The sequence below is a fragment of the Hyperolius riggenbachi genome, chromosome 1 (genome assembly GCF_040937935.1).
Source record: "Hyperolius riggenbachi isolate aHypRig1 chromosome 1, aHypRig1.pri, whole genome shotgun sequence".
NCBI lineage: Eukaryota > Metazoa > Chordata > Amphibia > Anura > Hyperoliidae > Hyperolius > Hyperolius riggenbachi.
The window spans coordinates 252,983,519-253,009,201 of NC_090646.1; the positions used below are offsets into that span (position 1 = coordinate 252,983,519).

At 44.2% G+C, this 25,683-nt stretch overlaps 1 protein-coding gene and 1 long non-coding RNA gene across 3 annotated transcripts in view; one reads left to right on the plus strand and one right to left on the minus strand.

Moving 5' to 3' along the window:
* The first annotated feature begins 162 nt into the window (after positions 1-162).
* Positions 163-5,327, plus strand: LOC137504398 (uncharacterized). Its single transcript, XR_011019477.1, has 2 exons — positions 163-342; positions 4,935-5,327. It is a non-coding gene; the product is annotated as an uncharacterized lncRNA (long non-coding RNA).
* Positions 2,278-25,683, minus strand: part of COPS4 (COP9 signalosome subunit 4) — a 30,685-nt gene continuing 7,279 nt past the window's right edge. For both annotated transcript variants that reach the window (XM_068232753.1, XM_068232761.1), the window contains exons 3-10: positions 25,262-25,413; positions 21,860-21,963; positions 21,604-21,757; positions 6,635-6,785; positions 6,386-6,556; positions 5,013-5,128; positions 4,844-4,928; positions 2,278-2,606 (exon numbers count right to left, since the gene is read on the minus strand). In XM_068232753.1, the coding sequence (XP_068088854.1) occupies positions 2,473-2,606; positions 4,844-4,928; positions 5,013-5,128; positions 6,386-6,556; positions 6,635-6,785; positions 21,604-21,757; positions 21,860-21,963; positions 25,262-25,413 (1,067 nt within the window). In that variant the 3' untranslated portion in view covers positions 2,278-2,472. The remainder of the gene's footprint in view (positions 2,607-4,843; positions 4,929-5,012; positions 5,129-6,385; positions 6,557-6,634; positions 6,786-21,603; positions 21,758-21,859; positions 21,964-25,261; positions 25,414-25,683) is intronic.

Consider the following 25,683-nt stretch of genomic DNA (forward strand, 5'->3'; position numbering starts at 1 on the left):
GATGCAACCCAGCATGTGGTGATGTCTATGCATTCCAGACTTCAGGCTGTGATTGACTGCAAAGTATTAAAAAGTGAAAGTTTGATTTATGATTATTATTCTGTCATCACTTTTGATCCCTTAACAAGTGGGAGGCACATATTAAAATGGTTGTAATTCCTACACCATTCACCTGATTTGGATGCAAATACCCTCAAATTTAGTCCTCTTTTCCATGGTCAGTTGATAGGCAGTGAAATGTCTCTCAAACTCTCACAACTGCTCATTGCTGCCTGGTAACTGCTTGCTGAGCACACAGTTCAACTGCCTGTGGAAAAGAGGCCTAAAGATGACAGTCTTCAGGTAAAGCACGTTAGTTTCATTTCAAATCAATTGTGGTTGTGTATAGAGCCAAAAATGCTAGAATTGTGTTATGTCCAAATATTTATGGACCTGACTGTAGCTTAATTCATATGGGTGGTGAATGGTGGAACACAACATGAACCCCATCAGCTAAAAGCAGTGACAAGGGTAAGTGAATACAACCACCCTCATCCCAGCCACAATTTTAAAGGCTTAGAATTTGGAATCATAAGTGAAGAGCTCATGCCTACTGGAGACCTGCTATTTGCACTTGCATCAACTGACCAACAACCTAGGACAATGTTTCTCAAACTTGTCCTCATGACTCCCCAACAGTGCATGGTTTGCAGGCAACCTCGCCTATGCACAGGTAGGGTAATTAAAGTCTCAGCTACATGGAATCCACCTAGACACTAATTACCCCACCAGTGCATAGGTGAGGTTGCCTGCAAAACATGCTCCGTTGGGGAGTTACGAGGATAGGTTTGAGAAACACTGACCTAGGAACTGATCAGATTGGAATATCCTGTAGATACAGAAAAATAAGAATTCTCAGCACCATATTCAAATTGCAGCCAAGAATTGCCATTGGTGTGACGCAGTGAGTTCTTGGCAGGAGATTCAATGTTTCAGGTGCAGATATTTCTGAATGTTGGCAGTAGCAATGGGGCAAGTGTGGATTGCAGTTCAGTAAAACAAGACTGTTTCAGATAAAGTATATTACGGTATGTAGACATGAGTTATTAGAGCTTAGTAAAAGTTACTTAAATGGTAGGTGTATGTCCCCCCCCCCCCCCCCATCTATCCCAGAACAGAATGCCGAAGCAGAGCGATAATTAGCGTATTCGGTAGTGATACATTGTGGGAGACCACACCCATTCACTTGAAAGTTGAATCTGAGCGTTGGCTTTTTAGAAGGACTTCTCGGTGTATTTTACACCCCCTATACTTCACTAGTAGTTTTTGGTCACACCAAGCTGCTTGGGTATTGTGTCAAACAGACATTACACATCTTCCTAATAAAAAGTAACCACATAAGGTCATGTAGACAAGCATTTACACGTCAACAGTTCAGGGACAGACAGCGTTTAATTAGAAAATAACAGGCTTCAGTAAGGCCTGGTGCACACCAAAAACCGCTAGCAGATCCGCAAAATGCTAGCAGATTTTGAAACGCTTTGTTATTTTTCTGTAGCGTTTCAGCTAGCACTTTGCGGTTTTGGGAAGCATTTTTGGTGTAGTAGATTTCATATATTGTTACAGTAAAGCTGTTACTGAACAGCTACTGTAACAAAACCGCTCTGAAGTGCCGTTTTTCAGAGCAGTTTGCGTTTTTCCTATACTTAACATTGAGGCAGAAACGCATCCGCAATCCAAAATCTGCAGCAGCCCGGGAGTATGAGTTCCTGCAAAACGCCTCCCGCTCTGGTGTGCACCAGCCCATTGAAATACATTACCCAAGCGGATCCGCACCCGCAAGCGGATCGCAAACCGCAGCCGAAACGCTCTGGTGTGCACTAGGCCTTAGTACTATGACATAACTGCAGGAAAACAAGAGGCAAAGCAGCATATGGAAACCATAGAGCTACTGTACACTGGCCGAGTTTATGATAAAAAAACATTAATAAAAGCAAAGAGATCCAAGGCCAGCATTGTAGAAGCTGTGAATCTTATACCAGAGTAAATAGACCCAGCCACTAACAATGCAGGGAATAGCATTAGCAGACTACTGTAACACAGCCTTAACAGCACTACTTTAGAGGCACATGACTGAAGACACTATGAAACTATCTTTCAGTCCTTACTATTTTTACACTAGCCATTAAAAACTTGTTGAGCTGCAGAAATACCCAGCATTCAGTCTGCTTTGGAAGCCAATTGGAACAAAGGAATATAAACAGACTGTGCAAATAAATAAAACCACAACCTATAACATTTCAAGGGGGAAAAAAAGCATGGCTAGAGTAATGGATTTATTTCAGTTACCGTATGATACAAGCACTTCACCACCTTACACAGAAATGTTCAAATGTGCAGCAGTTGGGAGTAAAACTGCCAAAGTCCCAAAAATATGAAAGTTTCCTTAATCGTAGGGCTAGGATGGGTAATAAAGCAGAAGCCAGTGGTTTATCACTGCGCCATCTGAGCCTCCATGGCCTGCGCTGTCCATTCTGGTGCCGTCTGACTGATCTTTTCAAGGAGGTTATTGACTTGGAAACATAAGGACTGAATCTGTTTATCCCATGTCGGTAAAGCTTCACGAGCTGCAATAAAAACACAGACATTGTAAGATTGTTTGCTATAAAGCTGAAGGACTTTTACAGTGAAACATTTTATTTGTATTAGTACTGTAAAGTATTACCATCACTGTAACAATTACAGATACTTTGTAAAATGTGCCTTCAGGCTCAGCTCCCACTTGCGAGGGTCCGTGTAGTGCGGAGAGTTCAGTGTCAGCCCAGCTCAGTTTTCTTAGTGGTAGCAGATGCATTTCCATCATAGTTCTAGACTCTAGACCCTTGTCGCCAATCTCTGGCTGTCAGTCAGATACCGTATATTCCGACATATACGACGACCCCCCAACTTTCTCAGTTAAAATATAGAGTTTGGGATATACTCGCCGTACAAGACTACCCCTCTTCCAACGCACACAAATACAAAAAAAACTATCATATACTGTTGCTATGTATGAACGGATACTGGTGCTGTACTGTATGTGGTATCCAGTTTATAACAGAATATATTAGTACATAGCAAGGAAATGAGCAGCGCTACTTAAAAACAGACTAGTGCCTACCTGCAAAAGAGTGCAAACCCCACTTGTGGGGTCGAATACACACCGAGCATACACATGACCTGTCTACCACTAGAGGAGGATGTTGGTTTCCATTAACAGCTTGCATGCAACCTATTAAGTACTTATCCCTCCCACTGCAAAGAAGTCAATCCTCCATGGGAGGGGCCTAACACTAACTAAATCCTAACCTATGTATATGCATAGCCTGGGTGCGGCTAATCAAATAAAATTGCGCAAAAGGTGGATCAGCACAACACCAGGCCGCCTCCGAATGGCCTCCATCAGAGATGCGCTGAGCCCCCCCAGGAACTACAAACGCACCTTGAACCCAAAAAGAAGCTCTGCATATACATCTGCTTCTGTTTGGGTTCAAGGTGCGTTTGTAGTTCCTGGGGGGGGGCTCAGCGCATCTCTGATGGAGGCCATTCGGAGGCGGCCTGGTGTTGCGCTGATCCACCTTTTGCGCAATTATGACAGAATATAGGTGATTGACTGGTTGGATTGGTCAACTTTCCCTCTCCCTAAGCGGATTGGCCAGCTCTCCTTGTCTACCTGTTTATCAGAGCGGTATGGAATAAATTGCGTTGTGCCCATTAAAACACGCCTCTTTCACCCTTCTGGCCCGCCCTTGTATCCTATTTACTTCCTTCTCTGACTCTCAGATCTCACACATGCACCTGTCAGTAACAGGATAGGGAGTATCACCCGGAATAAATGACACCCGGAGTATAAGACAACCCCTGACTTTTCAGATGATTTTCAAGGGTTAAAAAGTAGTCCTATACGCCAGAATATACTGTACTTCCTCATTCAGGCTTTGAGGTCTGGAACCCACAAGCAGCACTAAGCGCCAGAGAATCATAAAGCTCTTGCTAATGCAATGGGGGATTTTTTTTTTTAAATCACACACACACACACTTTTCAAATAACAGGTACTCAGAAAAGGCTTACAAAAGCATTGCTAGTGGGTTCCAGGCCTAAAGGAGGAAGTATGTGAGAGCTGGAAGGCGACAGAGTGTAACAGCCAGAAGGGTAAGTTAACACCCCACCTGCCACGGCCCGCAGGTGTAAAGCCTCATCCCCCCATTTAGTACACATAATGCCCCCAAAATCCCATCTTCCTGCACAAGACATTAAATTGCTCAGAGGAAATAAGCTCAGTGCCTTTCCCAAAAGCGGGCTTCACACTACAGTCTAGCATTTTCTGTCTGCCATTTGTCAGCCTTTTAAGGCAAGCATACACATTTGTCACTTGTGAACAATATTGTACAGCTGACCTGGAACTTCATTGCACCACAATTTCTTTTTAAACCCGGCAAAAGGATTAAGGGGCCCATACACTCAGCCGATTTTCTGGCCGACTGATCGATCGATCGCAAATAGTTTGGCCAATCGACCGATCGATGGCTGATTTCGATGGATTTCCATCGAACTGGCAGGGTGGAAAATTTAGGTCGATCTGATGAGATTGCTTATCAGTTTGCATTGGCCTTAATGGAAATCTGATGGCAAAAAAAATGCCATCAGATCGAATTTCAATAGATTTCAAACTGAAATCTTTTGGAATTCTGTCCTGGTAAAAAATGTTCTAAAAACGCATCAGATAGACCATCAGATGCATTTCTTATCTATCTGCTGCCAATCTGACGAGTGTATGGGCACCTTTATGATGAAGAAAAGTGTGATCATCGCTAAGAAACTTACTTTCGAAGTGCACAATGCCATCAATCTGGTCAATGAAGCCATTCATGCGACCCTCTGTAATCATCTGAGATGCTATCTTCTCTGCCTACAGATACAACATTGCAGGATACATTAAACCAATAGAAGAAGAAGAAAAAAAAAGAAAAAGAATGCATGAATCAAATTTTACCTTGGCAGCAGGGATTTCTAGCAATGCTCCAAGTTCCTCAAATGTGATATTGTTGTACAGTTTGCTTGCTGACAGCAGATTGTGTTCAATCACAGCTCTGTCCAAAATGCTAGAGCCTTAAAGAAAAAGAAAAATATAAGCAACTAGGAAAAAACGAAGCCTACTATGCAGCTTTACCACTTTCTCTGCAGTGCTCACTTTACACAGCCAGGCCATAGAGAGCCAAGTCTGAGTGTTATCAATCCCCACCTTATGTTTCAGCTTTCCCCTTTGGAAACCTAAACGTTATCATGAATTACGGGCAAAAAGTAATAAGCTGTGTTGGAATTTCTTTGGTCATTTACATTTTCACCAGGAGGCATATATGGGGTTAGCTTTTCCACTCTGCCAACTAAGTTTTGTAGTACTTCACACTGATTTGTGTGTCTGGAGTGGCTGAATATGGTAGGCAGGCAATGAAGATGTAAAAGGAAAAAATTGAGGAATTGCACAAATTATTTTATAAAACCAACCACCTGTGCCACAAAATTGCCTTGGTTTCTGCCCTCACTGTGACCACTGGGAGATGGTGTTATGGGTGTGTGGAAGGGGTTCTACGTGAGCCAAGTAGGTGTGGCCTGAGATATATTAAAGGGAACATCGCCCCCCTAAAAAAAAAAAATTTCAATTTTTTTGCAGAGTTTAATTACACACAAGATAACTGAGGATGTATCACCTTCAGGAGGAATAAGAACATTAGTTTAGACAAAGAATAAACAGAGGTTAGTGTGAAAAAAATAAAAAAAAATAAAAAGAAGAGGATGCTCACACAGCAATTTGTACATCAAAATACAATAAACAGTCTCTCGGTAACAAGATATGCACTTTTAAAAAAAGTACACAAAAAAAAAAAGGGCACTATGGAGGTACTTACCTCGAGAGGGGGAAGCCTCAGAATCCTTATGAGACTTCCTAGTCCTCTGTAGCTTCGGGGCTCCAGCGCTGTAGCAGCTTTCCGATGGGCGGAAATAGCCAAGCCCAATCGGGTCCACTCTACTGCATAGGTGCAAGTCGTCAGCACAGTAAAGCGGGACAGATTGGGCTCGGCTATTTCCACTGGAGCCCGAGCGGAGGGCCGCTACTGCACTGGATCGTGATAGGTATATATTTACCTCTCCGACGTTCAGGGACTTCCAGCACTGGATCGCCAGGACAGAGGAGAACAGGTGAAGCCTCATTAGGATCCAGAGGCTTCCCCCTTCCAAGGTAAGTATCCCCCAGAGGGTTTTTTTTTTTTAACTTTACAGATTTCCTTTTAGCTGACAGCATTGAAAGCTATACTGCCCCTATTAGCGTACCTGAAGATTTTAGAAAATTGGCTACCATATACTTACCATCACCAGTAGTTGCTTTTTGATGAGGCATGAGCATAGCAGCAAACTCCTGAAGCTGGTTTCCTCTGATGATTCTGTCCAGATACATCTTCTCCAGAATGCCATAGGCTGCAAGCTGCTGACACCGCTCATCCTTAAACAATGTAGCCAGCATTCGGGAACGCTGTTGCCCTAGATACAGTATAGCAACCCATTAGAAACAAAAAGGAAGCAAGAGAAACAAAGGAATTATTAGATGGCCAGACCTACCTGCTGAAGCCAGGATAGTACAATGAAGTGCATGTTTGAGTGCTTCCATCCTCTCAGATTCATGCACTATTGACTTGTAGGACAGCTCATTGTACCTCTGTGCAGCTTCAATAAATTTCCTTCTGTAATCCAGAACACGAGCATAGCAAACCTAGGGGGAAGGGGGAAACTAACTCATTACACGGCTCTAGACTTCACATTTTTTTGTGTTTGTTTTTTCTTCCATCCCATGATTAGAATGAAGATATTCTTCGTCAAACATGGATGTGTCATGTATGCAATACGCCTAATTCATGATAGTTCTTTAACCACTTCCCGACCGCCCACTACACAGGGGCGGCGGGGAAGTGGAGCCCTGCAGGACGGCCTCACCCACAGAGGCGGCGGTCCATTTAAGGGCATGGGCGGAGCGATCGCGTCATCCGTGACGCGATCCTCCGCCGGCGCCTGTCACCGTTCGCTCGCCGCAACATCCCGCCGGCTATACGGAAGCGCCGGCGGGATGTTAACCCCGCGATCGCCGCATACAAAGTGTATAATACACTTTGTAATGTTTACAAAGTGTATTATACATGCTGCCTCCTGCCCTGGTGGTCCCAGTGTCCGAGGGACCACCAGGGCAGGCTGCAGCCACCCTAGTCTGCACCCAAGCACACTGATTTCTCCCCCCCCTGCCCCAGATCGCCCACAGCACCCATCAGACCCCCCCCCTGCCCACCCCCCAGACCCCTGTTTGCACCCAATCACCCCCCTAATCACCCATCAATCACTCCCTGTCACTATCTGTCAACGCTATTTTTTTTTTATCCCCCCCCCCTGCTCCCTGCCCCCTCCTGATCACCCCCCACCCCTCAGATTCTCCCCAGACCCCCCCCCCCAGACCACCCCCCCCTGTTTACTGTATGCATCTATCCCCCTGATCACCTGTCAATCACCTGTCAATCACCTGTCAATCACCCGTCAATCACCCATCAATCACCCGTCAATCACCCCCTGTCACTGCCACCCATCAATCAGCCCCTAACCTGCCCCTTGCGGGCAATCTGATCACCCCCCCACACCAATAGATCGCCCACAGATCCGACATCAGATCACCTCCCAAATCCATTGTTTACATCTATTCTCTCCTCTAAACACCCACTAATTACCCATCAATCACCCATCAATCACCCCCTATCACCACTTGTCACTTTTACCTATCAGATCAGACCCTAATCTGCCCCTTGCGGGCACCCAATCACCCGCCCACACGCTCAGATTGCCCTCTGACCCCCCCTTATCAATTCACCAGTGCATTAATTACATCTGTTCTTCCCTGTAATAACCCACTGATCACCTGTCAATCACCTGCCAATCACCTATCACCCATCAATCACCCCCTGTCACCCCCTGTCACTGCCACCCATCAATCAGCCCCTAACCTGCCCCTTGCGGGCAATCTGATCACCCACCCACACCATTAGATCGCCCGCAAACCCGCCGTCAGATTACCTCCCAAATGTATCGTTTACATCTGTTATCTTCTCTAAACACCCACTAATTACCCATCAATCACCCCCTATCACCACCTGTCACTGTTACCTATCAGATCAGACCCTAATCTGCCCCTTGCGGGCACCCAATCACCCGCCCACACGCTCAGATTGCCCTCAGACCCCCCCCCCCCCTTATCAATTCGCCAGTGCATTAATTACATCTGTCCTTCCCTGTAATAACCCACTGATCACCTGTCAATCACCTGCCAATCACCTATCACCCATCAATCACCCCCTGTCACTGCCACCCAACAATCAGCCCCTAACCTGCCCCTTGCGGGCAATCTGATCACCCACCCACACCAATAGATCGCCCGCAGATCCGACATCAGATCACCACCCAAGCGCAGTGTTTCCATCTATTCTCTCCTCTAAACACCCACTAATTACCCATCAATCACTCCCTATCACCACCTGTCACTGTTACCTATCAGATCAGACCCTAATCTGCCCCTTGCGGGCACCCAATCGCCCGCCTACACGCTCAGATTGCCCTCAGACCCCCCCTTATCAATTCGCCAGTGCAATATTTACATCTGTTCTCCCCTGTAATAACCCACTGATTACCTGTCAATCACCTATCAATCACCCATCAATCACCCCCTGTCACTGCCACCCATCAATCACCCCCTGTCACTGCCACCCATCAATCACCCCCTGTCACTGCCACCCATCAATCAGCCCCTAACCTGCCCCTTGCGGGCAAACTGATCACCCACCCACACCAATAGATCGCCCGCAGATCCGACATCAGATCACCACCCAAGCGCAGTGTTTCCATCTATTCTCTACCCTAAACACCCACTAATTACCCATCAATCACCCCCTGTCACTGCTACCTATCAGATTAGACCCCTATCTGCCCCTAGGGCACTCAATCACCCGCCCACACCCTCAGAATGCCCTCAGACCCCAGCCCTGATCACCTCGCCAGTGCATTGCTTGCATCCATTCCCCCCTCTAATCACACCTTGAGACACCCATCAATCACCTCCTGTCACCCCCTAGCACACCTACCCATCAGATCAGGCCCCAATTTGCCCCGTGTGGGCTCCTGATCACTCGGCCAAACCCTCAGACCCCCTTCCGATCACCTCCCCAGTGCATGGATTGCATCTATTTTCCCCTCTAACCACCCCCTGAGACACCCATCAATCACCTCCTGTCACCCCCCTAGCACTCCTATCCATCAGATCAGGCCTAATACAACCTGTCATCTAAAAGGCCACCCTGCTTATGACCGGTTCCACAAAATTCGCCCCCTCACAGACCACCTGTCATCAAAATTTGCAGATGCTTATACCCCTGAACAGTCATTTTGAGACATTTGGTTTCCAGACTACTCACGGTTTTGGGCCTGTAAAATGCCAGGGCGGTATAGGAACCCCACAAGTGACCCCATTTTAGAAAAAAAAGACACCCCAAGGTATTATGTTAGGTGTATGACGAGTTCATAGAAGATTTAATTTTTTGTCAAAAGTTAGCGGAAATTAATTTTTATTGGTTTTTTTTCACAAAGTGTCATTTTTCACTAACTTGTGACAAAAAATAAAATCTTCTATGAACTCGCCATACACCTAACGGAATACCTTGGGGTGTCTTCTTTCTAAAATGGGGTCACTTGTGGGGTTCCTATACTGCCCTGGCATTTTAGGGGCCCTAAACCGCGAGGAGTAGTCTAGAAAACAAATGCTTCAAAATGACCTGTGAATAGGACGTTGGGCCCCTTAGCGCACCTAGGCTGCAAAAAAGTGTCACACATGTGGTACCGCCGTACTCAGGAAAAGTAGTATAATGTGTTTTGGGGTGTATTTTTACACATACCCATGCTGGGTGGGAGAAATTTCTATGTAAATGGACAATTGTGTGTAAAAAAATCAAACAATTGTCATTTACAGAGATATTTCTCCCACTTAGCATGGGTATGTGTAAAAATACACCCCAAAACGCATTATACTACTTCTCCTGAGTACAGCGGTACCACATGTGTGGCACTTTTTTACACCCTAAGTACGCTAAGGGGCCCAAAGTCCAATGAGTACCTTTAGGATTTCACAGGTCATTTTGCGACATTTGGTTTCAAGACTACTCCTCACGGTTTAGGGCCCCTAAAATGCCAGGGCAGTATAGGAACCCCACAAATGACCCCATTCTAGAAAGAAGACACCCAAAGGTATTCCGTACGGAGTATGGTGAGTTCATAGAAGATTTTATTTTTTGTCACAAGTTAGCGGAAAATGACACTTTGTGAAAAAAAACTATTAAAATCAATTTCCGCTAACTTGTGACAAAAAAATAAAAACTTCTATGAACTCACCATACTCCTAACGGAATACCTTGGGGTGTCTTCTTTCTAAAATGGGGTCATTAGTGGGGTTCCTATACTGCCCTGGCATTTTAGGGGCCCTAAACCGTGAGGAGTAGTCTTGAAACAAAAATGACCTGTGAAATCCTAAAGGTACTCATTGGACTTTGGGCCCCTTAGTGCAGTTAGGGTGCAAAAAAGTGCCACACATGTGGTATCGCCGTACTCGGGAGAAGTAGTACAATGTGTTTTGGGGTGTATTTTTACACATACCCATGCTGGGTGGGAGAAATACCTCTGTAAATGACAATCTTTTGATTTTTTTTACACACAATTGTCCATTTACAGAGGTATTTCTCCCACCCAGCATGGGTATGTGTAAAAATACACCCCAAAACACATTGTACTACTTCTCCCGAGTATGGCGATACCACATGTGTGGCACTTTTTTGCACCCTAACTGCGCTAAAGGGCCCAAAGTCCAATGAGTACCTTTAGGATTTCACAGGTCATTTTGCGACATTTGGTTTCAAGACTACTCCTCACGGTTTAGGGCCCCTAAAATGCCAGGGCAGTATAGGAACCCCACAAATGACCCCATTTTAGAAAGAAGACACCCCAAGGTATTCCGTTAGGAGTATGGTGAGTTCATAGAAGATTTTATTTTTTGTCAAAAGTTAGCGGAAATTGATTTTAATTGTGTTTTTTCACAAAGTGTCATTTTCCGCTAACTTGTGACAAAAAATAAAATCTTCTATGAACTCGCCATACTACTAACGGAATACCTTGGGGTGTCTTCTTTCTAAAATGGGGTCATTTGTGGGGTTCCTATACTGCCCTGGCATTTTAGGGGCCCTAAACCGTGAGGAGTAGTCTTGAAACGAAATTTCTCAAAATGACCTGTGAAATCCTAAAGGTACTCATTGGACTTTGGGCCCTTTAGCGCAGTTAGGGTGCAAAAAAGTGCCACACATGTGGTATCGCCGTACTCAGGAGAAGTAGTATAATGTGTTTTGTGGTGTATTTTTACACATACCCATGCTGAGTGGGAGAAATATCTCTGTAAATGGACAATTGTGTGTAAAAAAAATTAACAAATTGTCATTTACAGAGATATTTCTCCCACCCAGCATGGGTATGTGTAAAAATACACCCCAAAACACATTATACTACTTCTCCTGAGTACGGCAATACCACATGTGTGGCACTTTTTTGCAGCCTAACTGCGCTAAGGGGTCCAAAGTCCAATGAGCACCTTTAGGCTTTACAGGGGTGCTTACAATTTAGCACCCCCCAAAATGTCAGGACAGTAAACACACCCCACAAATGATCCCATTTTGGAAAGTAGACCCTTCAAGGTATTCAGAGAGGGGCATGGTGAGTCCGTGGCAGATTTCATTTTTTTTTGTCGCAAGTTAGAAGAAATGGAAACTTTTTTTTTTTTTTTTTTTCCTCACAAAGTGTCATTTTCCGCTTACTTGTGACAAAAAATAATATCTTCTATGAACTCACCATGCCTCTCAGTGAATACTTTGGGATGTCTTCTTTCCAAAATGGGGTCATTTGGGGGGTATTTATACTATCCTGGAATTCTAGCCCCTCATGAAACATGACAGGGGGTCAGAAAAGTCAGAGATGCTTGAAAATGGGAAAATTCACTTTTGGCACCATAGTTTGTAAACGCTATAACTTTTACCCAAACCAATAAATATACACTGAATGGTTTTTTTTTTATCAAAAACATGTTTGTCCACATTTTTCGCGCTGCATGTATACAGAAATTTTACTTTATTTGAAAACTGTCAGCACAGAAAGTTAAAAAAATCATTTTTTTGCCAAAATTCATGTCTTTTTTGATGAATATAATAAAAAGTAAAAATCGCAGGAGCAATCAAATAGCATCAAAAGAAAGCTTTATTAGTGACAAGAAAAGGAGCCAAAATTCATTTAGGTGGTAGGTTGTATGAGCGAGCAATAAACCGTGAAAGCTGCAGTGGTCTGAATGGAAAAAAAGTGGCCGGTCCTTAAGGGGGGTAAAGCCCTAGGTCCTCAAGTGGTTAAGGCTGGAGAACAAAGGGGATTTCCACTTTTATACAGTCTTTAATTGAATGTTCTTAAAAATCCTTCCCATTATAATTTGCAGCCAGCTACGAATTCTGAAGATAGTTAGCTTAAACTGCCCTTTACTTAATTTGGAGTACAGATTGCCAAGAAACTCCCACTCTCCTGAAAGAATTAACTAGCTGCATCTGAACAGAACAAAGTAAACTTTGCTATCCATTTACCAGATTCTTTTAGAAATACAATTTATTTTTTATATGCACATAAAAATAAAATAAGCTGAAAACATATTTGCCATTAATCTTGTCAATACAAGAAAACTGAAAGGATAGCTGTGTTTTCACCCTATAACTATCTCTCCTCCATCTCAGCTATTAACCCCACCCAGCACATTACAACCTTGAGCCATGAATTTCTCATGTGTCTTACTACATCTATCCCCTTGCTCATTTCCCCTGTCCTTCCCACCATCATATTACTAACCAAACTATAAGCTGTATATGTTCACCTGTCCTGTCCCCTCCATCTCTCTCAGGCACAATTCAGACTAGAACTAAAAATAGACTGGTTTTTGGAGCAGACATGTCAACTGATTCTATTCTACATGATCTGTATATATATATATATATATATATATATATATATATATATATATATATATATATATATATATATATATATATATATATATATATATATATATATATATATATATATATATATATATATATATATATATATATATATATATATATATATATATATATATATATATATATATATATATATATATATATATATATATATATATATCCATCTGAATGACTTTTCTGGACATCGCATACACTACATGTGCTGATGAACATTAAAGACACTAATTACTTACGGTAACGTCTTTTCCAGTAGTCCGAAGGACAGCACCCCTGAGACCTGTCTCCCTCCCCACAATTGATGGACAGGAACTAGATTAGCATAAAAGATTTGCATCAATTAGGCAGACATATAAGCAGGGTGAAACCAGACCTCGTCAGTAATAAAAAAGACAACACCATTATGTAATGCTTCCAAAAAATATGTTTTAATAGAATAAAGGGTGGGTCGCAAGGGTGCTGTCCTTCGGACTACTGGAAAAGACGTTACCGTAAGTAATTAGTGTCTTTCCAGGAACGTCCTTGGACAGCACCCCTGAGACGATAGACAAGACCATATAATTTAGGGGGGGAAAACTGCTTGTAACACTTTTCTACCAAATGTCAAGTCTGAGCTTGCTAAGACATCTAGTCTATAGTGTTTTACGAATGTATTTTGACTAGACCAGGTAGCCGCTCTACAGATCTGCTCAATCGTGGCTCCTGCCTTCTCTGCCCAAGATGCTGATACTGCTCTTGTAGAATGTGCCTTCACAGATGAGGATAGGATCTTCCCCTGGCGAGAATAGGCTAAAGCTATAGTTTGTCTTATCCATCTGGCGATCGAGCTCTTTGAAGCCTGTTTTCCTCTGAATTTTCCTCCAAATAAAACAAACAGAGCATCTGACTTTCTCCATAAACTGGATCTTTCAATGTATGTTAATACAGTTCTTCTCACATCGAGGCAATGAAGTCTCTGTTCCTTGCTGTTTGAGGGATTATTACAAAATGAGGGCAGAAATATTTCTTGAGATCTATGAAATCTTGAGACTACCTTAGGCAGAAAAGAGGTGTCGAGACGCAGAGTTATTCTGTCTCCTGAAATTACACAATACAGTTCCTTCACTGAAAGGGCCTGAAGTTCACAAATTCTCCTGGCGGAAGTGATTGCTATTAGGAAGGCTGTTTTAAGGGTTAATATCTTGTCCGAGACCTCCTCCAGAGGTTCGAAGGGGGCTTCACACAAGGCCTGAAGTACTGTGTTGAGGTCCCAAGATGGCATCTTACATTGAACAAACGGTCTAAGACGTTTTAGAGCTCTGAAAAAACGGACAAAGTATTCTTCCTCTGCTAGTCTCCTTTCCAGAAACACACTAAGGGCGGATGTGTGAACCTTCAAAGTGCTTGTGCTGAGCCTCATTTCATAACCATCTTGCAGGAACTCGAGAACCGAAAGGGAAGAACTCACTTCTCTTGAATTCTGAAAACACCATTCATTGTACACATTCCAGACCTTTCCATAGATTTGCCTTGTGACTTTTTTCCTACTTTGCAATAAAGTCTCTAAAAGCTTGTTTGAAAAACCTCTGTTCTTTAATAACCTCCATTCAGGCTCCATGCGGAAAGATGAAGCATCTGCAGATTGGGATGAAATGCTGGACCCTGAAGAAGGTCTGGCCGCATCTGAAGACGAATTGGATCTGCTGTAGCTAAGCTCCTTAGAAGAGTAAACCAGGGTCTCTTTGGCCAGTATGGTACTATTACTATTGCTTTTGCTTGATCCTGGCATATCCTGCTGAGAACCCGAGGTATTAGACATAGAGGAGGGAAAACATACATTAGTCCTGGACTCCATTTTATTGAGAATGCGTCTACCACCAAGGGCTTGTCCTGTGGACACAGGGAGCAGAACATCGGGCACTTCTTGTTGTTCCTTCGTGCAAAGAGATCCAGGACTGGATGACCCCATTGCTCTGTGATCTCCTGAAATACCTCCTCGTTTAGAGACCATTCGTCCTGGTGAAGAGGGGATCGACTCAGGAAGTCTGCCAGCTGATTTAATGTTCCCTTCAGATGTAGAGCTTTCAGGGACTTCAAGTTCATCTCGGACCATCTCAAAATCTGATCTGCTTGTAAGTAAAGGGATCGGCTCCTTGTTCCCCCTTGCCTGTTTAGATATGCCACAACTGTGTTGTTGTCTGTTCGAATCGTGACATGAGTCTGTCTTATCTGGTCCTGGAAGTGTTGCAAAGCCTCCCATACTGCCTGAAGTTCTCTGTTTGATGATCGTAAGTGTACTGACCAAGTTCCCTGAGCTGGGGATGTGCCTAGATGGGCTCCCCATCCCCAGGCGCTCGCGTCTGTCGTTATAACAGTCTGAGGGAAAGTTCCACAGATTTCCTTTCGAGAGATGAGGAGGCCTCAACCACCAATCCAGCGATCTCTTGACTCTCTGAGGAATGATGACAGACTTGTCTAAAGATTCTTTCTTCCGATTCCAACTCCTTAAAATCCAATGTTGAAGAGTCCTGGCGTGCAGCTGTCCCCACTGAACCGCGGGAAGTGAAGAGGTTAGTAATCCCAGCAGTGTCATAGCTTTCCTTAGTGTGACTGATTTCATTTCCTGGAAAGAAAGAACACATCTTAGAATGGCAGATATTTTTCTCTCGGGCAGAATCACCAGGTTAGCAAGAGAAGATATAGTGAAACCCAAATATTCCATAGATTGACAGGGAGTAAGAGAGAACTTTTCCCAATTAATCAACCATCCCAAGGATTGAAGAAAGTCTAAGCAGACATTCACTTGAGCATGCACAGACTCAAAGGATGGACCCCAGATCAAAAGATCATCTAGATAGGCGATAATGTGAATAGATTGTAGTCTAAGAACCGCCAAGATCTCACATAGTACTTTAGTAAATAGCCATGGTGCAGAGGATAGACCAAAGGGGAGGGCAAGAAACTGATAGTGTCTTACCTCTCCTTGTAGCATCAGGGCAAACCGCAGATACCTCAGATTCCAGATGAATTGGTATGTGCAGGTATGCATCCTTGAGGTCTAGAGAAGACATGTAACATTGATGTTGAAGCAGATTTATTACGCTGCGAACATTGTCCATTCTGAACTTCCGATATCTTATTGACATGTTTAATCTCTTTAAGTTCAGGATGAATCTGTATTGACCCTGGGGTTTTTTTACAAGGAACACTGGTGAGTAAAAACCCTGATACTGCTGGCACTTTGGGACTAATCTGATTACTTTCTTTTCTAACAGTGAGGACACCTCTGTCTTTAAAGCTAGATCTTTGATTGGATCCTTTGGAGATGGTGTTAGGAAGAACTGACTTGGAGGGTGGTCTGAGAACTCGATCTTGTACCCTTCCAGAATTATGTTTAGTAGCCACTTGTTTTGAGAAATGGATTCCCATTTTTCGTAGAAGAGCGCAATTCTGCCCCCCACTGGAAGCCTGGCGTCATTGTCTAGGGGGCTGTGAGGTTGGATTAGAGGAGAAATTGGAGGAAAAATTGGGCTTAGAACGCTGTGTTTTATTTGGGACCCAACGTCTCTTATTGGGGGGCCTGCTGTCAGTCTCTTTCTTTTGGTCTCGAAAGGACCCCTTTCTTTGAAAATTCCTCCTTTTAAATGGAAAGTTCTTTTTCCTATCAGCTGATCTCTCTAGGATATCATCTAATTTGGATCCGAACAGGAACTCACCCTCACAAGGGATCCCACATAATTTTGATTTAGAAGACGTGTCACCCTGCCAGGTCTTTACCCAAATGCCTCTCCTTGATGTATTCACCAGGGCTGAAGTTCGAGCTGTTAGTCGTACTGTGTCGTCTGCTGCATCTGAAAGATAATTAGCTCCATGCAACAAATTATCAAAATCTTTAAGTATCTCTTCCCTGGGTACTCCTGAAGCAATGCGGGATTGTGTATTCAATAACCAGACCTTCAGAGACCTAGCTGCTGCTGTGGATGCTACTGCTGGTTTTAAAGTTAGAGTAGACGACTCCCATGCTCTCCTTAAAATGTTGTCCATTTTCTTGTCTATGGGATCCCTGAGGTTACCAAAATCTTCAAACTGAAGGTCTGACCTCCTAGACAGTTTGGATAATGAGGGATCAAGTTTTGGGGCTGTACCCCAGAACTTCTGATCTTCTGGATTAAATGGATACTTTTTAGATAGGGATTTTGGCCAGAAGGCTCTTCTCTCAGGATTATCCCACTCTCGTTTAACAATATTCTTTAGGGCACCGTGAACAGGTATATAAACAGTCTCAGGGTCAGATAGACCTACATACATCTGATCTAATGGAGTAAGAGTCTTTTCGTCAGGTTTTATCCCCATAGTATCATGCATTGCTTTCAGAAAAATTTTCATAGAGTCTGGGGGAAAAGCAAACCTATGCAATTTATCCTCTGTATGTTCATCTTCAGAACCGATCTCCTCTAACGAGGAGATGGCTACCTCACCCTCAGATAAATCTGACTCAGCCGAGTCCTCTCCTCTCCTTTTATGAGTAGGGACTGATTCTGCAGGTTCTTGTTCAAGCGTAGAAGGAACTACCCGAACAGGGGCTGCCTCAGAGGCAGTAGAGGCTGAGGGCTGGGATGCAGGATTAACATCTGATGGAATATTAGATGGAATGTTAGCTTCCTTGATCACTTGGATCGCAGTTGCCATTTCAGACTTCATCCAACCCATAAGGTCTTTGAAGATTACAGGGGATTCCTTCTTAAAAATTTTATCAGTACAATTACGGCAGAGGCCTTGAGGATGATGATGATATTCTCTCTGAACATATAGCACACTTCTTATAATCAGATTTCTGTGTAGACTTTCCCTTGTCACTCTTTTCTCCCTTATCAGGTAAATCGGGCTTGTCTTTAACTGATTTAGGCACAGTGGGCTACAAGAGAACAGATGGGAAAGTATAATCAGAATATGCCCCTTTAAGCGTATTATAGCAAACAACTGTTAGGATTCATATCAATGTCCTACCAGAGAGGCATCGGAACCAGGCTCCACAGATCTAGTAGACCCAAGTCCTGCGGCAGCGTCCATGATCGAAGTAATAATGCAGAGACCATGTGCTTAGTTTAAATAGGCCGCCCAAGAAATACCGCCCCTCTACCTGTGGTGTCTCTAAAAGATTTCCCACAGAAACAGTGTCAGATGACACATAGTCCCCCTCGCTCATACCTCTTCCGCCGCCCGGAACCATCCGTCTCCGCATCCCTCGATCCGTAGCAGCCACGCCGACTCAGAGGGTGGGGACCGCAAATGCAGCAGCCGCATCAGCAGGCGCATGACTCCGGGCGGCGAATCAGGAAGTACTTCCGGGGTCGAGGTGGCGTCAGTCTGCCCGCGTGATCACATGATCCGCAATCCGGAAGTGGGCTATGAACGCGTACGGCATGTAGTCCTTCTGATACGGAGAAGCCAGTAGGTGCAGCACGGAACCTGGGCCAGTACACTAACCGGCCTACAACCAGGAAACCCCGCTACACAGCTCCTGTCCCACGGACATGGTTGGCTCCAGCTTCTCATCCAGCTCCTGGTGGTGGACAGAAAACAACTGACGAGGTCTGGTTTCACCCTGCTTATATGTCTGCCTAATTGATGCAAATCTTTTATGCTAATCTAGTTCCTGTCCATCAATTGTGGGGAGGGAGACAGGTCTCAGGGGTGCTGTCCAAGGACGTTCCTGGAAAAGTTTATATTCAAAGCATGTCAGCTGATAGAAAATACAGCAACATGGAATCAACTGACATGTTTCAGACCACACTGATTCTTAACCACTTCGCATCCAGACCTTGTTTTCCCCTTCTGGACCAGAGCAGTTTTGACATTGTAGCTATGTCCCTACTTAAATAGCCATAACTTTATCCCTACTCACGACACCTAAATAATCTGGATCTCGTTTTTTTTTCAGAATAAAACTAGACTTGCATTGGGGGGTATTTTGTCCCGAGAATTTTTTTTTCTGCGTATTTTAGCGGGAAAATAAATAAATAAAATAAAAAAAGGGAAAAACCATTAAAATTGCATGATTTCTCAGGTTTTCTTCAATTCTAGTATAAAAAAAATAAAAAAAAAAAAATTCTACAGTAGGTAAAAGACATGCCATCAGTATTATGTCCCCCAAGGATAGATAGCCAGATGTCTGCCCAGTATCAACCCCCCCCCCCCCGTATAGCCAGATGTGCCCCCCAATATCAGCCTCCATTATAGCCAGATAAGTCTATATCTATCTCCCCCAATAAAGCACCCCTCATAGCCAGATGTGTCCCCAGGATCAGTGTCCCCCATTATAGCCAGATTTGCCCCCAGCATTAGCACCCATGCCCCATTATAGCCATATGTGCCCCCAGTATTTAGTTATGTCCCTCAGGACCATCAGAAGTGCCCTCCATTATGAAATCATCCCCCACCGTCGTTACCCTGATGGGCCCTAATAATCATCATTTCAACCTCTTCAGATTTAGAACCCCCACCCTCTGTAATAGCCAGATGTGCCCCTTAACACTTAGCGTGCGCCCCCCCCCCCCCTACCCGGCCAGATTGTTTAAAAAATGCCCCTGCAAGGAGAATATCTCACCTCACCTGGTTCCTGCGATCATCCTGCAGCTCCAGCCTCCATTCACCGCGGTGCATGTAGCCCTGTGATACCGAACACCCGGGTCCTGGCTTGATGACGTCATCAAGCCGGGACCCGGATATTCAGCATCACAGAGCTGAGTGAAGAGCGGTGAATGGCGGCTGGAGCTGCAGCGTGACCGTAGGAACCAGTTCAGGTGAGATATTCTCCTTGCAGGGGCATATTTTTTTTTTAACGATCCCACCACGGAGGGGGAGAGATGAAGGATCACTGCTGTTTGCTACAGCGGTGATCGTTCATCCGCGGGAGGGTCACTAATTGGCTACAAGGGAACATGTTCCCTTTCACCAATTAGTAATGCTCTCTGAAGCGCTCCCGATCATGCACAGCAGGGCTGCAAATGTAGTCAGTATATCTAAGTCATGGTGGTTTGGAGGGTGACACAGATGACATAGATATACTGTAGCAGTGGACAAAGTGGTTAATCATAGCTCAATACAAATATCCACAGAATTGTACCTACAGTATATAGGTGAGATCACTCCCATGACCGAGGGAAGCAGAGAAGCCTGAATGGGTTGTGGTTAGGGATGATCAATGAGATGCAAATAATTTCTCCTTACATTCTAATCTCATGTAAATGTCATGCCGCTTGAACTTGGACCAATAAAAATTGATTGGAAGTTTTTCTGATTGATCCAATCAGTTACATATAGTTTACAAGAAATCTGAATGCTAGGAAAAAAATGTATTTATATCTCATTGATCATCCCTAGTTCTGGTTTGTTACACAATTAATCATAAAAGTGAAACATTAGCATATGAATTACAAAAATGTAAAAAAAAAACACTTTGAAGAACAGGAAAGCACTCTACCAGAAGATGGGTGGCATACACAATGTTTTGCTAACTAACTAGGGAAGCATTCATTTGATTCTTGTAACCCTGGTGGTCTCAATGCTAGGAGGGATGTCAGCTTCGAAGCGTAATTGGATTTTGCTTGTTCTTTGCTCTTTTATAGGTTATTACATTTTTATACTTGTAGGTTGTCGGCTTCACCTGGTCATGGGTGTGGTCTGCCCAATGCATTTTGTAAGGATAGTCAATGAGATGCAAATAGTTGTGTCCATACAAGCCTATGCAAATTTTGTATGCATATATATGCCGCTTGAAAATGGATCAAATACTACCATTTTCAAGTGGTGTGTATTTGCATAAGCCTGCATCAACACAGAACTATTTGTATCTCATTGGCCATTACTAGTAATCCATAGCCATTTGTATTGAGCTATAATGAAGGACCAGTGAGGTCTGAAACATGTAAGCTGATACTAGGTTGCTGGGTTTTCTATTCTGAATGAAAAAAAGTCTTTTTTTTTTTTAATTTAATCAAGAGCATTGAAATCCATCTTGGATTAACTATATTCCACATGTGTCTATATGGTGGTGGTGGGTACTCTTACGAAACCTGGACTATTGGTTCGCTTTAAAAGCAAACCTGTGATGTTTGCAATCCCACAATTCAAATAATTACCTCAGGAGGGGGAAGCCTCTGGGTCCTTCAGGAGGAGGATTCCCCCTCCCCCGCCAGGCTGTTCCAGCACCAAGACCCCCGAAGACGTGGCCACACTGCGCCTGTGCAATAGGATGGACCCACTTGGGCTTTGGCGGAAACACACTGGATTGGCCTGGTGAAGGACGACAAAGTTTCTGGAAGACCCAGAGGTGAGTACTCATTTGGGCCACTTTTTTCCCTACAGGTACCCTTTACTCTAGGATAAGAACAATTCAAGTGTCAATCCAATAGTAAAATGTCTAGAAAGACTAATCACCTTATAGTGGATCTGTAGTTGCTCATTGGTAGACTCATTCTGGAGCAGAGAGGCTCTGTTTATGTAAGCCTCTGCCTGCACAGGGTCATCATCTTCCAGGTACAGCCGGGCAATCTTCAGATAGGTCTCCAGTTTATAGTCTACATTATACTGTCTGTGGGGCAGCAAGATAATATACAGGAGTCAGTATAGTCTTATTTATCTTGTAACAACAGATTGGTTCAATGCATAAATGTCAATCATTTTCAGGTCTTACTTCTGTCCTGTTTCCAAAGGTATCCCGACCAGAACCTGAGCTGCATTCCTCCAATCTTCTGCCTTCTCATAAATGGATGCCAGATGTTGTCTAATGGATGCAACCTGTGAAGGGAGACATTTTTTTTTTCCCCATTTACGTCCATTTAGACCCAAGGTTCCCAAACATCTCACTAGAACAGAAATATATCTCATATACAGTGCTGCCCATAATTATTCATACCCCGGCAAATTTTGACTTAAAGTTTTTTATTCAACCAGCAAGTAATTTTTGTAAATGGAAAATGAAGAGATGCACAAGAGGCATTGTTATAGAAAAAAAAAAAAAAAAAAACCATCTATCTTTTATTTACATTTGAGCAAAAAAAGTGTCCAGTCCAAAATTATTCATACTCTTCACGAACTGTCACAGTCTGTGGGAAAATCCAAAGTTCTATACCATTCCAAATAGTCCAAGCTGTTCTAAAGTATCCTAAATTACCCTAATTCATTGGGAACAGCTGTTTTAATCAACTCAACAGCAACTCTCTGCAATTGGTTTGTGGACAGATATGGCTAAGACAAAGGAGCTCACTGAGGACCTGCAGCTGCGCATTGTGGATGCTCACAAGTCAGGAAAGGGCTACAAGGCCATTTCTAAAATGTTTTCAAGTTCCAATGCAATGTATTATTAAAAAATACAAGACGTTCCGCACTGTGGTCCGAGGATGTGGTCGAAAGCCAAAAGTGACACCTGTGCTGGCCAGGTGGATAGTGAGAGAGTTCAAAAATAATCCACGGGTCACCACCAAGGCCATCCTGGTGAATCTGGGCTCTGCTGGTGGCAATGTCTCAAGGCAGACAATCCAACGGACATTGCACACTGCTGGGTTCCATGGATACAGACCAAGGAGGACGCCACTTCTCCAGATAAGGCACACAAAAGCTTGCTTGGCCTTTGCAAATGCTCATCTGGACAAAGAAAAAGACTTCTGGTCTTCTATGTTAGGGTCATAAACAAAATCAACATTTTTTGGTCACAGTGAGGTTTCCTTTATTTGGCGTAAAAAAAAATAAAAAAAATTAAGGGCCAGTTTCCACTAGCGACCGCGCGCGGCTGCGAGATGCACGGCGGCACTTCTGGGTCTGCAGATGAATTCCAGCTATGGGATTTGCTGCATCCCGCATGAAAACTGATGGCAATGTTGGCCTATTCGCTAGGGCAAGCGATTTGGCCGGCGGCACCTTTATTTCCTATGACAGTTTCCCAGAGCGATTTGCCTGCGGGGAAACTGCGGATTCGGCCCGGTTTCCGCGCTAATGGAACTGGGCCCAAAATGGCACCATGGAAAAAAAAAAAAAAAAAAAAAAAGGGAGCAATATGTGAGGGTTCTCAACGACAACTTCAGCCAGTTTGCAGAGAAACTTGGCCTTGGGCACCAGTGGACATTTCAGCATGACAATGACTCAAAACAAACAGCAAAAGTGGTGTAGAAATGGCTAGTAGACAACAACACTAATGTTTTGGGGTGGCCCAGCCAGAGTCCTGACTTAAATCAAATCTATGGAGGGAGCTAAAGATCAGGGTGATGGCGAGAAAGATTGGGAACTCACTGCTTAAGATAAATGGGCAAAAATACCTGTGGACACATGCAAAAAACTGGTCTGCAATTACAGGAAGTGTTTGATTGCTGTAATAGCCAATATAGGCTTTTCTATTGATTATTGAGAAGGGTATGAATTTTGGACTGGACACTTTGTTCAAATGTAAATAAAAGCTGAGAAATGTTTTTCCACAATAATGCCTCTTGTACATCGTCTTCTTTTGGGAGACATCTATGGTCATCTGGTCGAATAAAAGTAACTAAGTCAAAATTTGCCAGGGTATGAATAATTATGGGCAGTAGAATTATAGACACTGTATGTATAGGACTCTGCTACCGAAAACTGGACAGGATGGACCATTAATGATTTAGTGTGCAGCAATATTGCAGGTGAGATCTACAGCAGGACTCCTTACTACATGAAAAGAAGGATGTAATCAGCCCCTCAAGCAGAGGTTCTGGTGCTATTAACCTCTTTAGCGGTATGCCCCGACACTGTGTCGGGCATACCGCCGGCTGTCCCTAGGAGTTCCCCAGTATAACTTTATGCGATTGCATACCTGTAATAGCTTCAGCTAGCACTAGGCTAGCTAGCTAGCTAGCTAGCAGTGGTGGCCGGAATCCCCGATTACTTCTGATCCCCCCGATCGCCCGCTAATTCCATTACCCCATGGATCCAGCGATCTCGCAGCCTCCCTGCACATCTCCGGTCCTCTCTATGGGGAGGATCGGGTCTGCGCATGACGTCATGTTCGATCCTCCCCATAGAGAAGAGCGGAGCTGTCCGGGGAGGCTGCGCCGAACGCTATGTATTTAGCGGGCGATCTGGGGATCAGAAGTAATCAGGGGGATGCCGGCCACCACTACTAGCTAGCCTAGTGCTAGCTGAGGCTATTACAGCGAAGCGATTGCTTACAATTATACTGGGGGACTCTCGGCTGCAAACCCTCCTGAGCGGCGTAATGGCCCATACTCACGAGGGACTTTTGTCGCCTCAACACGCGGCGCGCGCGTGTTGCGGCGACAGGTCGCCCGTGAGTATGGGCCGTCGCACACGCGCGCACCCCGAACTGTCGCCCGCCGCTCATGTCGCCGTGCGATTGAAACTTTCAATCGCATGGCGACAGTCGCCGCTGCCCCCCCGCCGCAACTGTCGCTAGTCCGCGTGAGTACGCGGACTAGCGACAGCAACCTCCATGTAGGTACATGGAGCTTCCGGCGGGGGGAGGAGGAACGTCAGCGACAGCTTCCGCCTTGCCGCTGGTCCCTCTTCCGCGTGTGTACGCGGAGGGACCTGGCGAGAAGCTGTCGCCGGCCTGTCGCCCACACGCTCACGTGTGCTGGCGACAGGCCACATTTCTCGCCCGTGAGTATGGGCCATAACGCTCAGGAGGCTAGTGGCTACTCATCAGCAGGACACCTTCCAATACAACAACAGGCACACTCAGAATTCCATGTATTGTCACCTTGGCACAATTCACTTCCACATCCATGTATAATAAATGCGATGGCATAGCTTATTGTGGCAATTCAGAAATACGATCTCCCATTAGGTGACTAACGCAATTTTGCATAATAAAAAAAAAGAAAAAAAGAAAAAAAAAAAAAAAGAAAAAAAAAAAGATAGATGGCAGATGTTTTACCCCACATCTGCTTTATTTACCTTAGTCAATGGTTTGTGTGTAGCAGGTGGGGGACGGTGGGGGGGGGGGGGGGGGGGAATGGAGAAATTGGTTATTTGGCTTCTGGCAAAATACCTCCAGTGCACTAATAAAGCACATCGAACAAATTAGAGAGCACATCACACAGTCTTTTTCTACCTGTTCTTCAAATGAGATTACACGTGGCTGGATCTTTTCCAGGGTGAAATGATAGATCTCCTTGGCAATATCATCGGGAAGACTTGGAAGATGTGTGCAAAAGTCAGTGAGGAGCTGCCGAGAAATCACCAGGCTGACATTCTCATTTACCACTGGAAATATGAGAAAATACATACGTTACACAAAAATACAATACTAGGAGGAGATGCGCTTCCAAACATCCCTTGTTCTGCGATATCATACATATGGCTAAACCAATATTAAAGGAAGAACTCTGAGCAATTCAGATGGGTTCATTTTTGCCCCAATGTAAACTTTTTTTTTTTTTTTTTTTTTATTTAAGAAGGTCACACCTCATTCAGGTTTTGAAATAGCGTACGAGAGAGAACGGCGCTGGAGACTTGGGCGCAGAATACAGCCGG